The sequence below is a fragment of the Temnothorax americanus genome, unplaced genomic scaffold (assembly GCF_048541705.1).
Source record: "Temnothorax americanus isolate GAGA-0224 unplaced genomic scaffold, ASM4854170v1 Scaffold10, whole genome shotgun sequence".
Lineage (NCBI taxonomy): Eukaryota > Metazoa > Arthropoda > Insecta > Hymenoptera > Formicidae > Temnothorax > Temnothorax americanus.
The window spans coordinates 4526210-4542199 of record NW_027509231.1 but is presented as its reverse complement, the minus strand read 5'-3'; the positions used below and the strand labels follow the sequence as shown (position 1 = coordinate 4542199).

The 15990-nt window shown below is 38.9% G+C and overlaps 1 protein-coding gene across 5 annotated transcripts; it reads right to left on the bottom strand.

Moving 5' to 3' along the window:
• Positions 1–7: 7 nt before the first annotated feature.
• On the bottom strand, positions 8–15593 carry LOC143898771 (UDP-glucosyltransferase 2-like). 5 transcript variants are annotated; one of them, XM_077408486.1, is made up of 6 exons: positions 15516–15590; positions 15036–15352; positions 13932–14351; positions 13001–13232; positions 12434–12662; positions 11186–11555 (listed from the first exon to the last, which is right to left on the bottom strand). In XM_077408486.1, exons 2-6 carry the CDS (start codon positions 15333–15335, stop codon positions 11261–11263), a joined length of 1476 nt encoding a protein of 491 aa, XP_077264612.1. In that variant the 5' UTR covers positions 15336–15352; positions 15516–15590; the 3' UTR covers positions 11186–11260. The 5 variants fall into 5 exon arrangements, with proteins under 5 accessions (XP_077264635.1, XP_077264630.1, XP_077264612.1 ...); XM_077408495.1 differs by having other exon boundaries at positions 15511–15563; XM_077408509.1 differs by lacking the exon at positions 11186–11555 and adding an exon at positions 8–1095 and having other exon boundaries at positions 15036–15593.
• Positions 15594–15990: the final 397 nt, after the last annotated feature.

The following is a 15990-nucleotide window of genomic DNA, read 5'->3' as shown; positions in this document are numbered from 1 at the left end:
ATGCTACAAAGTTGATGAAAATTTAATATTCTGTATGCTGCTCTTTTAAAGTTCGTGGTCAAATTTCAGATCAATTCACAATTCAGACAAAAAGTTATCAATTTTTGAATATCCGAGACTTTAACATGCACGTAACCTTATGGCCTTATGGCATCACAGAAAAAAGTGTAAAATTAAAAAATGCTACCAATATAACGATATTTTACACACAAGTAGATCATCAACAAACGAAACGTATGACAATAAAATTTGAAACGATTTACAAACATTTCTTTTCGAGATTTTCTAAACGAAAAAATAAAAAAAAAGCAGTAACAGTTATTTACAGTCACTAAATCTACATTTTTTATTTTACATTCTATTAGATCTGCCGTAACTATTTATATTCATTTTTTTTGTCTTTGGATCCTTGGAGAATTAATATCGGTGTTTTAAATATTTTTTGCATGACTTTTGGTTAGACCGGTACTTCCAGAACATCCTTAACGATTTATATCATAATTTTAATTTTAAAATGCGTTTGTTATAATCGCTGTCATCGAATTAAATGAATGTGGACTTTTCCAAGAATAATTGGAGTCATAGCTGAATTTCCCCACACTTTTTTCCTAAACTCTTCCCAATTTTTCCCTTGTATCACGTATTAAAATATTTTTATGAAATAAAATTTTTTGAGAGCTTGCAGTAGAATGTAATAATAGAAACAGTATTTAAAAAAAAATTAAATGATTTTTTCATTGGCATTATTTATGCACGATATATATTTATAATCTTATATTGAGTATATATATTGTTATACTTAAAAATATAGTCCTATTGTGTTAAAGAAGCAAAATATTACAGTAGCCTCGCCATCACTGATGTATTCAAAAATTTTCATTTTTTTTTATGTAGATGATTGTATACTGACTGATAATGATTGTATTAGAAAATTTACGATTGTCATTGTGTACATCATATGGATGTTCATGCCGGAGATCCTCGATGTTATATCGCTCATGAATGAATCCCGCCCGCGAATGCAGCCTTTTAAAGCTGAGTTCTTTGTCGATGTGGAACAATATTTTTACCTCATTCTGAGGATACTTCCATCACCTGTAAACGTAGAAATACTTATTTTACGTCAGCCTACGTAGATCTACGTAGAAAACAGTTAGTGATCTTGTTCTTAACGCCACGTTGAAAGCTGTTCTTTATGTAAAGAAAAAAATTTATTAGTGCGTCTAGCAGGTAAGCGTCTGCAGATAAATACAATAGAACAAACGAAAAATGTAAATTTGTAACATACATTAACAAAATTGATAATTTTTATTTTAGAAAAAAAAGTAGATCAAGATTCGGAGATAGCGTTGAGAAAATGTTAACTTTTGAAGATGTAAAGATGAGTTAATTGAGGTGTTATGCTATTAATATATTCTAGTAATAAAAAAATAAAATTATCCACAAATGTAATGATCCTTGAGCGACGTTTAGATGGTCGAAAGTGACGTAAGTCAAATTGCGTATTCGGATTCGATCAGTGAAACCTATGAATTCATTCGCGCGTGCAGCATCCTTTTTACGATTCGTGTATAGACTACGAAGCCCTACGAGTCTTCCGCGATGCACAGGATTCGGCGAAAAGTCGGCCGTAAGTCGCGAAGTGGAGTCACGACCGGGGCGAGGACGGCGTCCATGGAAGCCGGTTTAATAACATTAATGAAGGAACAGCTCGCGCGCGCGCGTATACGCAAGAGCGAGAAAGCAGAGGCGAGAGTTGCTCTCGTTCCCCTCGACATTTTCTTCGCCGCCCCTCCGCCATTCTTTATCCTTAGAGGAAATAAAACCAGAGTTGTAAGAGCCGTATGATTAATAACCAGCCGACAGTTTGTGAAGCGGGCAGCCAATAAACGGGATAAAAATACTCGTGAAAAATAGCGCGCTCATTAGGGGTACAGTGACATCTGCGACTGCCTGCCTCGAGTGCTCTCGCGCTCTCGAGAGGAGCCCGGCTAGAAGGCGGGTCGAGGAGGGCCGATGGGGTGAGCGGGTAAAGGAGAAGAAGGGGTGGGCGAGGGGAGGCAGCTCCGAGGAAGCCGGAGCGCCGGAAAACGGAGGGACAGATTTATTAAAGTAATGGCAGATTATTTTAATATTCCGATGGGAGTGTGCGCTCCCATTCGTTGTCTCGTGCCAATTCAATAATCCGCGCCCGGGCAATCCTTTTCTCGCCCGGAGAGCGTCATTATTTCGGGACGCCCGGATGCTCGCTCCGTTCCTCGTTCGACGCCCGACACGTAGGAGACGAATGGATTTGCCGATCTACGGCAAGAAATCGTCGGATGTGCGATCGGCAGGGTTCCCTTGCCGCTTCGCGTCGCGAAATTCGACTCTCGCTCTTAGCGCGGATCCGCGCCCACATCTCGAGCGTATGTAGCGCTAAGTGCGCGATATGGACCGACGTTATGCGTAATATCGACGAGCTCCGCGCCGGAGAAACCGAGAAGGAGTGCTCTGTTTATTCGAGCTTGAAGTGGCTCGATAGCTAAATTTTTGCCGAGAACGCAACGGATATCGCGCAGCTGTTTTGGCTTATGGAAGCTGTAAGCGTTGCCGCCAAAGCAGTGATATCCGAGTAATCGATTCGACCGATACAACCACTGTATTTTTTTATTCGTCCTTATTAACATGCTGCAGCGCTAACATTTATATGTTTTTTTTTAGGCCCCTCTCTCCGTGCCACGCGAGAAATAGAAAATGGGATACGAAAATACGTTTCGATACCAAGTATCGACGATGGACGGCTGGATAATGAAAGTTACATTATAGAGGAGAGTGCATAAGATGAATGGGGACAATTATGACAGCGGGGTGAATGAGACACCGCGGTGTCTTCTAATGATAAAATCGATTGTCATCACGAGGTCGTTAAGCAATCACGGTTATTAATCAAGCGCTTATCGTAGAATTGTAAACAAAAGAATGACTGCAGAATTTATCATTGAGAGAAGTGACGGTACCTCATCTCGCTACGCAACTGCATCGGATTGTCTTGAGTGCACGATTAATCAATATAATCCAATTGCAATCCTGGGCCCGTATTCCGTTCCTGCCTACCGACAACTTTCGGTTCGATAAGTGTCGTTGCGCAGGTTTTTCATATCGTGTAAAAGCTGCGCAACGACACCGACAATTGTCGGTAAGCGGATTTTAGCGGAACAGAATACGGCCCCTGGTAATGGTGAAAAACATGCCGGAAAAGAAGTGCATTATTACCGTATAGCGTTTAAACAAAAGACGTACACGGTTAAGTTATACTCAATTTGAGTCATTTCTAACCATGGCATTCCTATAGGTCGCCACTGCTCCTATTCAATTTGTCATTAATTTAACTAAAACAATGTTAATTTGACTAAACCAATAAAGTTAAATTATAATAAAAGATAAAGATAAAGAATTTTACTTTATATACCCCAAGGGGCCTTAAAGGGCGTTTTGAAGGGACGTACCCAACCCTAACCTCCAATTCATCCACACTACCTTACTGTTTCCTCCTTTGGACCATGACGGTTTAACGTCTCTTCCGAAAGACGGAGCCCAGTTTTCTCCGCATCTTGCACGGAGGGGCGCGGTTTTTTCGGAAAAAAAAAGTTAAATTAATATTATTTTGTATTAAAATGCAATTTTGGTAATGGTAAAACATATACTGGCAAAAAAAATGCATTTTCGTTGCCGTGTAGCATTTAAGCAAAACGCGTACGCACTGTTGAGTTCGGTTATTGTTAAATTATACTTAATTTGAGTCATTTTTAACCATTCCTATAGGTCGCTCTTCAATATGTTGTTAAGTTAACTAAAATTAAAACGATGTTAATTTAACTAAACCAATTAAATTAAATTAATATTATTTTGTATTGAGAAATAATAAATTTCGACACACATGGTTGCTAAAAATAACAAGACAAGATGTTATCTAACTCAAGGTATTAGTTTAAATTTCATCCTTTGATATTTAACAATGTATGATATGGTGTTCTTTAGAAAAGGGCGGATCGAGAGAGACGCGTAGATATTTTTCATTTTGGAGTCTCATTATATGCGATTCGAAGAGAAAGGAGCTTGTCTATTCGTTCTTAATCCCTAATAGAATTCCTGTAATCCACTCGCCACCGAAAAATCTTTCCGAAAGGTACCATTGCGCCGTTGGGACAGCAATGTACCTTCCGAAAAAGCTACCATGTGCGAATGTCGGACTTTTGCCAGAGTTGTCCGCATGGCCCAGAAGTGGCACAATATTGGCTGCCAAGACTTGATGGGTGGTGCTGATCTAATGATATTGATCTACGGCCGAAAGTCGGCTCAGTACTGGGGATGTATTAGGTCGACTTGGAAAATTTTCGCTCAGGACCGGAGGTAACAACCGCGCGAAAGCAATACGCCGCGAGGGGACTTAACTTTTTGCTCGAGCGGCGCCGGAGGTAACAACCGCGCAAAAGCAACATGCCGCGAGGGGATTTATAAAGTTTTTTGCTCGAGCGATGGTAATCAGTATTGTCCCCGTACTAGTACTCTGTGTCGGGCCAAAGTTGGCGCCAAAAGTTGGCCCAATACTGGTAATCAGTGTTGTCCCCGTACTAGTACTCTGTGTCGGGCCAAAGTTGGCGCCAAGACTGGGACCCGTGTTATCATTCCGACATTGTCCCAGTAATGACTCTGATCTTTAGGTTGTACTGGCCCAGAATCGTCAGCCAGTACTGGTAATTCTGGCACCAGTACCAAGCCAGCACTGAGCCTTTTTGAAATTCGCATGGGTACATATTAATTGCGGGACGTCGATCACGTAAATCGCGCATGTTGCAAATCAACTTTCGCACCGTTCCTAACGGTTATGCAATTACCCCTCCCCCTCAGTTCATACTCTACAACGTGATCGCAACCGATCACTATTACTTATGCGCATCGAAATCTCCGATCGCAACCATCAGAGCACTGATATACGCCCGCCATCAAAATCACTCGCCACAAAGTGGCGCGATTGTATTTTCCTTGCTTACTATTTTTTTGTTAATCTTTTTTTTGTATTCTCAATCATGATACGGCCCGATCGGCCGTTCGATCGCGACATTGTACTCGAATCGGCATAATCTTGACGTATATTTTTCCGGACAGCGGCAAACCCAGTGGCCGGCGCGGGCGCGGCGATATTCGTTAGGGGCCATTTTTAAAAATTAAACGTCCCACTTTATCGTTACACGTACGCGGCGATTAATAATAACGGGCGCGATCGGGCGTGGGCGCGTATCTTCCATGGCCTCTCCCGGGTATAAATCTGCGAAATTCTGGAATTATCAGGCGGCGGGGCATGAAAGGCTATTTCCGTCGCGCGGAATCGCGGGCAATATTTTACCGCCCGGGATTGGGGTTGAACGCGGGACACATCGACGTTTGATATTTTTATGCAGTGGCGCCACCGCGGCGAGATTTACGAGGCAGATATGCGATCACAAAATGTCCAACACTAAATCAAACATGTTGCATCGGAAAACATCCAAAATTATTATTGGGACTTTTATTGGATCGACGGGAATGAAATAAACGTGTTACGTAACTTTATATTCCGCCTCTTCCCCCCGCGGTGCCCGCCGACCAACTGCTCGCCCGCCGCGCACTCCCCCGTTCCGCGAGCGCGCCGTTTTATCCGCTCTCTTGCGGAATAAAAGGCTAACTTTATGATTGATTCGCCTTTTTTTACGAGCCTTTTTTCATCGTACGTCAGTTGCCGAAGGCGATGGATGGATCCTCCGTTCTCCGTCGATATCGCGTCTTCTCGTTCCTCGAAGCGGGACGCGCGGTATCGCGGGAGGAATTTCCTGTAATCGTTAGCCCGCGAGCGTTAAATGCGTCGCGATCATTTTACTTAAAATTAAAATAACTGATATCTCACATATAATTGTCGAACTAAAAGAGCAATTAATTTGTTCCGAAAGAATAATTTGTATCTGGTAAAAACTGTAGAGAGAAAAATTTTATGTCGTTCGCCTCCCATGCGGGACAAACAATCCGTTTATTTAAAAGAGCTAATTGAGTATTGAGTTCCACTTGTACTTTAATTAGCTAAATCTTCTAATAATATGCGCAATGTACACTGTGGAATGTTAAAGGATAAAATTGAAACCAATACCTTATTGAGTTAAATAACATTTTCTTATTTTTAACAGCCATATGTGTGTCAAAATTTATTATTTTAACACAAAACAGTATTATTTTAACTTCATTAGTTAATTTAACGACATATTGAGTAAAAGCAATGGTGACCTATAGGAATGGTTAAAAATGACTCAAATTGATAATTAAGTAATTGTAAGATAATTTGACACTACGAATTTAACATTATACTTTCCTGAGATTCGTAATTTTTCACGAACAATCAAAATATATCCATATCTTTATTTAATGTCTCATTTATATATTTTATATACCTATTATATTTTTATACATTTGAGAGAGAAAATGATGACGATCTCGAAGAAACAGATAGGAATCACCCTTATAGGAATCACGTCGCGTTGCAAGGGGGTTTAATGAAAGAGAACGGGGCGCTCGCTTCCCTCCCCCCCAAGATCGCCGCAGTTTGCTGTTATTAATCGCGCTAATCGATTTGACGCGCGCTGCTAATGCAGCCTCGGGCGAGAAATGCGGTCCTCGTGTGCCGTGTCTATCTTTTATTGATGCGGCCGGCGCTGGCGCCGGCGTCCGACGCCCCCGTAATTGAAGGGACGCCCTTTAACTGAATTTCAAACGATCGCATTGTCAGCGTTGCGTTTGCGATTGCGCGTGAACGCCGCGACGTCTTCCGCTCCCGACGTTCGTGAAGCGCAACGCGCGACCGATTCCGCGCCGATTTTGTTTTATGCCGAGATAAAATCCGCAAAATAAAACTTCCACATTAATGACCTTCATATCATCGTATAAAAAGTAGGTATATACTTGATTAAAAAAAAGTTTATGGAAAATGTAACAAAAGTATTGTACTATTAAACAAAAATATTTCGTAATAAACTAGACTAAGGATTCGTCACTATATATTCTAAACAACTTGATAAGGTGTAAAGTTAAAATGATAAAATAAATAAGAAGCAATTAAGGGAAAAAGAAAGAAAAATATCTTTTTAATTTCTATTAAATTAAATTTAATAGAAATTAAAACTTCATATATAATCTTGCAGAACAAACTTTCATGAATTTATCTTAATCCGCCGATTCCTTTCATGGCGGTGCGTCCATCGTATCTCACGATAACGCAATTCTGTCGAGCGACGACGCCGAAGTGGTGCATAACGTAGGATAACTGCGCGAGAGCCAAGCGCATTCATAGTTGCGTTTAAAGTCGCGATATAGGAACGGAAGTAGTCATTCAGTTGCCGGGGAGAGGATCCTCCGGAATGAGGCGATATATCGCGGTTATTGTCCATTAGGAGAGCCCCGAGGTGGCCATCCACGCCACGAACTTACTTTACGATCTCCTGCCATCGTTCTCCTGCCTTTTTACGCCCGCCGCCGACTCGCTCTCTCCGTTCTCTCTCTCTCTCTTTCTCTCCCTCTCTCTCTTTCTTCTCCTCTCTCTTCCCGTTCGCTCTTGGCACTCACTCTTATCCCCCTTTGCTCCTTTATCTTTGCTATCATGGCTTCCTGTATCTTTTTTTCCTGCGTCATCGGGGTGCGAGAGTGTGCTTTATCCCGCGCCTTATGGCGGCTACGACGAGATTGCTGATTCTTGAGCGATTAATCCGTCATTCTACACCCTCGATATTGTTCTTGGTGGTGTTGCATTTTTCCTGGGTATCGTAGTATGATACTTAAATAAGGCTATCCACGCATGAGAAGATTCACTCGGAGAACATTTATTCGTTATTACGAGACGGCCCGCAACGTCAATTTTTAGGCGTCCTTTCTAAGTAATAATTAATCAGATTTAATGATAGAACAGATAGCGAAACAATGTCTATCTACAAAGGTTTTTTTAAAAGTTGAAAAAATTGCACGTTCCGAGGAATACGCGATTTAACACACTTACGGCCAAACTGTATGTCTCGCATTTCCATTTTAATGCAAAAGGCATCTCTTAACCGTATTTCTCACTCGCAAGTTTTGCACCATTTTGAACGGATCTCGACGACTAATGCCCCTCATTAAAAGTTTCTCCCGCTGCACCTTGAGATGCGCCCCGTACTCGCGGAATATTACATAATCCATTGACCTGAGAAGTATCGTAATCGTGAAAAATATATTGCTCTGAAGGGTCGCATAAATCCCGGCCGATAGCTTCTCCCGAAGAGAGAGAAAGAGAGAGAAAGAGAGAGAGAGAGAGAGAGAGAGAGGCCCGTAAAGGGACGACGGCTGGAGAGAGGGCTGGTTAATTGGCATGACAGATAGAGGGTGCGAGAGAAGTTGTCGCTTAGTAACATTACGTCGCGATGAAAGTGATTTCCAACCCTCCTCTCGTGCCGTCGCTGCTGCTACTACTGTCGCTACTTCTGCGCCACCCGCTGTTCCGCGTATTGGCGAAACGTTTCAGAGTGGATTGCACGAGCGCTCGATTCCTTGTATTATTAGAGAAGAAGAGCTCCGGCGGTTTTTCATTGCGTGATATCGTCTCGTATCCTGTCTGCCTCGATAAAGACAGTTTTTGTCCTCATAAAAAGACAAAAGTATATTAACCTGTGCTTTGCGTTGTGTGTGGATGTATGGCGGATAAGCGCAAATTACATAAATATCTATATAAGATCAACCAACGTCGTTTGGAAGTAAAAAAGAAAGAGATTTTATATATAAATATAATATTAATAAATAATCAACTATTCTACAATGAGTAAACGTCTTGCGAGCAGACTTTTCGAATCGGCGAAGTATCGGAAATTCTTTTGACCAGATTTGAGATATTCTGTATGTATATACAGGCCACTTATCCTTTTATTTTCTAATTACAGGAAAACACTGTTAGCAGAATCTTGAAATCTCTCTTTTGTCGCTAATAGATAACCCATAACTCTCTACCAATGTACTTTAAATGTGTTCATATTAAAATAACATATTCAATTAACTTTAGATTCCGTATTGTGACACTAAATCACAAATCCTGAATAGAATGTCAAAAATCTTATTGCAGATCCGGAGGGGAAGGGCGTAGAATCTCGCCATATGAGCACCCGCGTTTCCCTCCCGCCCACCCGCCTCTCCTCTCTTTCGCTCTCTCTCTTTCTCTTCTCCATCATGTTTACAGAGTATCAAGCAACACCATAAGTGGGCGGTACAAAAAACACATCGTGGGTCCATATATCCCCTGTCCCCTCTCGAAACAAGTCTCTTCCATCCCCCCCTTCTATACATCATCCGACGACTCATCCGCTGACTTGTTATTAAATTAATCCTTCGTTTAGTCAAATTGATGCATCGATATCACAGAGCGCTCATAATTCACGGCACCCTCTCTCTCGCCTGGGGAGGGGGGAGGGGAGAATGAGTGCACTCATACGAGCATACGCACGCGCGTGAGCGCGCGTGGTTCCGCCGCCCCCGGATTCGTGGCTGCGAAGGGTTGCGCCCCCGCGGCCCCCAATTGCGCCGCGCGCGTTGCACACGCATGGACTCCACTATTTATTAATATCGTTACTTAACATTTCAACCACTCGTGCATCACGCCGTGACGTCATTAAGATAAATGCGACCCGTTGCCCGCGGCCTGGCGTCACTCGATTGTTGTTCATTATAATTAATAATTCGGGGATCGCCCGACGTGCTTTTATATTAAGCGCCACTTCGCGTATCGTATATACATCGATAGTGTCAAAACGAGAGGGGATAGGGGAGAGAACAATTTCGCATATTGAGAGGGAAGAATAATTGAAGGATTGAAATAGAGAATAATGGTTGCAAGAGACATATTTCTGAAAAATTATTCTCCTTCTTATGAAAAATTGATAAAATAATTTTTTTGTTTATAATACCTTACATCTTAATCTTTCTATAAAAATCAAACATCCAGCGTTAGATATATCCCAAACGATGATAACTAAACTAATAAAAATAATAAACATAAATCGTATTTCTCAGACATTATGCAATTATTTACTTATAAGAATCAGTACGAAAATAATTTCTCCTAATTTTTTTTCTGGGACAATTTTATTTCTGGAAATATGATTTTTACATGAAGTAATGTTCAGTTTTTTTTTTACACACTGTTATTTTTCTGCATAATCTCTATCTTTTTCTGTACACTTTTACCACCTATGAGTCAGACGTTGCATTTTAATGCGATAAAAGTCTTTTGCGTTGATTCTTGAGAGTTTGATTAACACTTTTCTTCGTCGTCATCTGGAAAATGATATCCACGAAGTGTATCTTTCAGTAGGCCGAAGAGATGGTAATCAGAGCTGAAAAAAACTGTTCGTCAAGACTCAAAGCAAAGACTTTTACCGCACTGATATACATTTGACTCACAGATGGCAAAAGTGCATAGAAAAAGATGGAGATTATGTGAAAAAACAACAGTGTGCACAATAAAAACTAAATATTTTAAAAACCATATTATATAGTTTCAAAAATAAAATTTTATGAGAAAAAATAAAAGGCATTACTTTCGTACCAATTCTCGTATAATATTATTAATTAGGATAATCTAATTAAGCAAATTCCTTTTCTTTTGCAAAAATTATTCTCATTCTCGTGGAATTCGATTGTCGTAGCATAACGAGAACCGGTTGCCGGGTGTGATACTTTCGGATTCAAATGATATTCCTACTCAAAGTAAGCCGGGATCTGAAACCGAATTCGGTTTCCGCGACGAAATATCTGAATCTTAAACGACCCAAGGGGGAGTGGAGGGGTCCGTGACCAAACCAGGATCAAACGATTTGATCCGAGGACACAGGATTAAGGAGAGCATAAGCCAGCGTCCGGATGGGTGCGTTTAGGGGATAGAACGAGTGACCGTGTCGGCCATCATGGGACGGTGAATTAACACGTGCGTACATTAGTAGGTATCAGTATGTATCAGTATGTATCAGAGTATGTACTCTCGCGACAGAGACTGTCGAGAGTAAAACTGCTCGAACGCAACGATTTAATGAATATTAGAGAAAAGAATAAAATAAGATAACAATAGAATAATGCTTCTTGATGCAATCTAACTCTATCTGAAAGTTATTATAATCATAATAAATTATTTAAATAAGAGCAGAAATTCACTACAACAAAGAGAAATGTTATTTATACAACATCTTCACTTCTTCTTTGACTTCATTGCTGCATTGTCCTTTTTTGCACTAGTGTGCGATTCGAATAAGAGATTTTTTAATTTTCGAAGAATAAACAGCGCGATATAAAGCACCGTGATAAATATGACGAATATAAAGGCGTAAACGTCTAGTAGACACTGTTGCCACCAATAAAGGTTAAGTGCCGGTGATTGAAGTATGTTTCCGTATTTTGCGATATACTCCACCCAAAATACAGATGTATTCAAGGCACTCGTCGGTCGATCGAGAAATTTCTTCGACAATTTTTTTACATTCTCACTGAAACGAGTAAGAGAAAAAAGTTTGTTAGCAATCAATATAACGAGATTAATGTTTATATGGACAAAAATCTATTATATTATGACAAAACTTGGAAATTTGCAATGAGCAAAATTTTTCGTCATATCACGTTTTTGTTTGACGCTGGATCGTAAAATTTTGACTTTTTAGTAGCTACAAAAGTGCACGATTTTTATATAAATTTTATAATTTTCTTTTCTCTTTTTTTTTATTCGTCCTGTCCGGTTGAAGCGTTTGTCCTTATTATTGAACCTTTACGCGTAAAACGTGTTTCATGTGGATTCGTGCAGTTAAAATGGATGTGGAATTTAAAGCACATTCCGATTGATTAGAATTGACTCACGATATGCATTGGAGAGTAAAGCAAGATTTGGTTATAATAGAGATGAGTACATGCTCTGTTTATTCCGCGATATGAACGGTCCGGTTGCGGATCAATAAATGGGCTAATAAGATTTAAAGCAGTAAGTTTCGACTTTTCAAGTTTTTTTAATATTCTGATTGTTAGTTACACAATTTTATTATGTTAACGTTAAGTAGAATAACATTTTTTTTAGTTAAACAATAAATAATATTTTATTATTAGAAAAAATACTAATATTGTACGTATATTATATTTGACTTCATTTAGTATTTTTTCTCATAACAAAATGTTATATGAATTATAACGTTATTATCGCCGTTATACTAAACGCAATATCTTATGTAAATTCAGCAGAGATACATTCTTTGTTTGCAGTTTCTCTCGATCAATGTTATGATTTCATTAAACCCAGATGAACAGTATGAACACGTTACAATTAGCATCAGACAACTGTACAATGACTTTCCAATGTTTATAGTCTTTAAGGACTTACCGATAGGAGGGGTCCTTCAGGATGTTATTTATTGCCGAAGTTAATTTTTCCTCGGTGACTTCGTTTACTGAATTAAGCGAAATAGCCACCTTTTTGTTGACATAATTTTGAATGTTGATGCGTTGATCGCCAAACATAGGGATGCCAATCAAAGGAACTCCGCAATAGATTGCCTCTTGCGTCCCAAAGGTCCCGCCATGCGTAATGAAAGCTCGTATGTTTCTATGCTCTGCGAAATTCATAGTGACACTGTTTTTTTCTTTATTGTGAAAATATTACGATTGGGAATTGAACAAATGCACAGTGCACAAAACTAATAATAATTTAAAAAATTATAGAGTATTTTTTCGTACAGAAAACCAATTATTCGATTTCTATTAGGTTCAATGTTTTAGGAATTTGATTTGACTGTACGTAATTTTTAATATGCAAATATTACTGCAATATACAAAATTTACGAATTTTTATCCTCGAAACAATTATGAAGGAACAAAGTTCGTTACTTTGACACTCTATAACTCTAAAGTGTGAGTACATTGGAGTGACTGGCAAGAATTATATACATACTAAGAACGGAGATCTGCGGGAACCACGATTGCGTCATGACGTTCTTTGGTAAACCTGGTAACAGATCCTCTTTCTTCGCGACCTTCATCAGTACGCGAACCGGGGCAATCTTCTCGAAGGACGCGTAAATTTGTTGTATCATTTCTTTAGGAAAAGTTTCGATCTTTATCATGGAACCGAATGTAAAGTAGATACAGCCATCCTTGCTCTCGTCCAACCATTTTTGTACTTCCTATACATAATACATATTTCTATATACATATTCTTAGAGCAAATAACGATGTTAAGTAATTCTTCCTGATTACCATGAGATATACACGGGATTATCACATGCACAACATATTTTTAAATGCATGGAATTTTGAAACAAGCATATTTTAAAAATATTGCTTGCACGATGATATGAGATGTATTTGAAAAAAAAGAAGAGTATCCATAAAAAAATTATTAAATATACACTGAAAACGTAGTCATAGTTTTATAATTGTTATACGCATAATTGTGTATAATCGCATTAATATGTCAATGAAATATCAAACGTTTTTGCCCATTTTTAATGAAAATTTTGTGGCAAACGTGAACAGTCTATGTTATTATCAACACGTATAGGTATTATAGAAACAAATACTATTTTAATAAAAATCTATTTTATATCTGTGCACGTAAAACATAAATGTTATTTTGTTCTAATTTTTTATTAATATCACGTTCTGCATGTTTATTTAAATAATACATTTTATATCAACAAATTTCATTAAATTTTCTTTGATTTTATTTAATTAGTTATTTTCTCATTTTTATATTTGATCTTAAACGAAAGGAGAAAACAAATAAAACTATATTTACGATAAAAAAGATCTCGATTCTACTCATTGTATCCAAGAAGAACGCGCTACGAATAATGGAAAAAGCGATTCTCATTGAAACATACCGGTAACGGTGGATTATCGTCCTTGAGATGCAGACCGCCGACCTCGATCACGTTAGTGGTCATCGGTCTGATTCCGTTTAACGAGTGATGACTATTGACCAGATACAAAGCTACATCACTATATAAATCCTTGATATGCGGCAAGTCCATGCCGAAGTGCTCCTTTACAAATTTTAATTGATAGGTATTCATATAATAATGCATTTCCCAAGAGAGATAATGCGTCAATAGGAAATTTGTCAAACGTTCCTTGAAATTCATGTTTTGGCCGTACTCCGAGAAGAAGCTCGGGATGTAAGCAGGATTCATCGGATTGCCGGACACCTCGTTGAGCCAGTCATGGAAAACGGTGGCTACCGTGGTGACTATGGGAACTTTGAGATGACGGCCGAAGGCTAGATAACACGGTGCCGTGAACAACTGCACATATTGTCAATCAATTGATTAATTATTATTTGCGCTCAATAAATTACATCTTATATATAATCACTCGCTTGATATTGAATGCACCGCGGATCACGATCATTTAATAATGCAGTTAAGTTACAGTTGGACCTTGACGCGATGTTACTTTGAGATATCACTCGTAGAGAGAAGAAACAAATTATCATTATTTTATTTTATTTTTTTTATAAGTACATAATATCCTACTAGATTTTTGCAGAAATTTTTAATTAAATAATAAGTTTTTCCTTAACAAAAATGTGTCGATTTATACTAATAGCTTTTGTGTTATAAAGAACGCCGAAAGCTTTTCTCGCGGATTAAGCTCCAAAGATATGAATAATTACAAAAATCTTATATTCTGCATTTAGTATTAAATAAATTTTACGGAACAGAAATTTAAATTTAATTATAAAGGCCCTAAAGATTAGAAAATTACAAAATTTTATAGGATACTAGATATAATCGATAGTTCGATATCTTTTCGAAGATAAAATCAACATGAAAAGTCACCAAAAAAATTTATATAATTTATATTAAAAATGTAACTCCATGGCTACGCGCAGATATAATTAATATATTTAATTAAATCGAAATAATAGAAATTTTCTTATGCAACGCAAGGATGATCGAACATATACTTGAAAACATCGGGCATACCTCTTGTATGACGATATCATAGGGGGGATCTTGCGGTGGGTTCTTAATCAGCTCTTGTATTTTTGGGTGGTCCAACAACGCGCAAATGGCGTTTCCAGCTATCGCAAAGAATTTGGATATAGACGGAGTGCTCAAACCTGCATTTAATTCCACCGCGGTTATATTGTTCGTAACTTGTGGAAGACTGCCCTTCAGGCTGATATCCGTGTAATTAGGTATCGGCTTTTCCAGCGGGAAATGCGTGACCACATCAACCTGATGACCGCGTCTCGCCAATTCCTTCATCAGTGCCTCTTGCATGATCCAATGACTCTTGCCTTGTAACGGGAACACACCGAGGATTCGGTAACCATTAGCGATAATTTGGTCGCATACCAAAATCGCGAAGAGAACCGCGAGCAACACCTTCATGTTGATTTAGTGAGCTCGTCACGATTTCGCGTCACTATATGTTACATCTAATAATGTTTGGCACCTTACGTAATCTCTGATATGCGTAGTGACTAGGCAGTACTTGTTATCGTAGCTACGTTCATTGCAGTCAGTTGGGTAATGAATACTGACCGTTTTTCTGCTAGAGGAAAGATACACGATAATGGAAATGAGTGGAGGTGGTGATGGTGGTGGTGGTGGTGGTGGTGGTAGTGGTAATAAACGCCTTAAGCGTTGCGTTCCAAGCGTGCTGGAGTCCATCTGTCAAAGTTGATCTGAAAACTTTCACGATATATACGTAATTCAGAATATACATTTTGCAGATTATAATTTTCATTTTATTCTTTGTATTTTTTTGTGATACACAGGATTTTTATCTGCATATATTCGTGCGCGCGCATGCACACATATACATACACGCACATACGAGCGCGCGCGCTCGCGCACGCACGCACACACTTCCGGACATTTTCTAGTTTTCCACTAATATGATTTCTCGACATTTTAAAACATTCTAAATCTA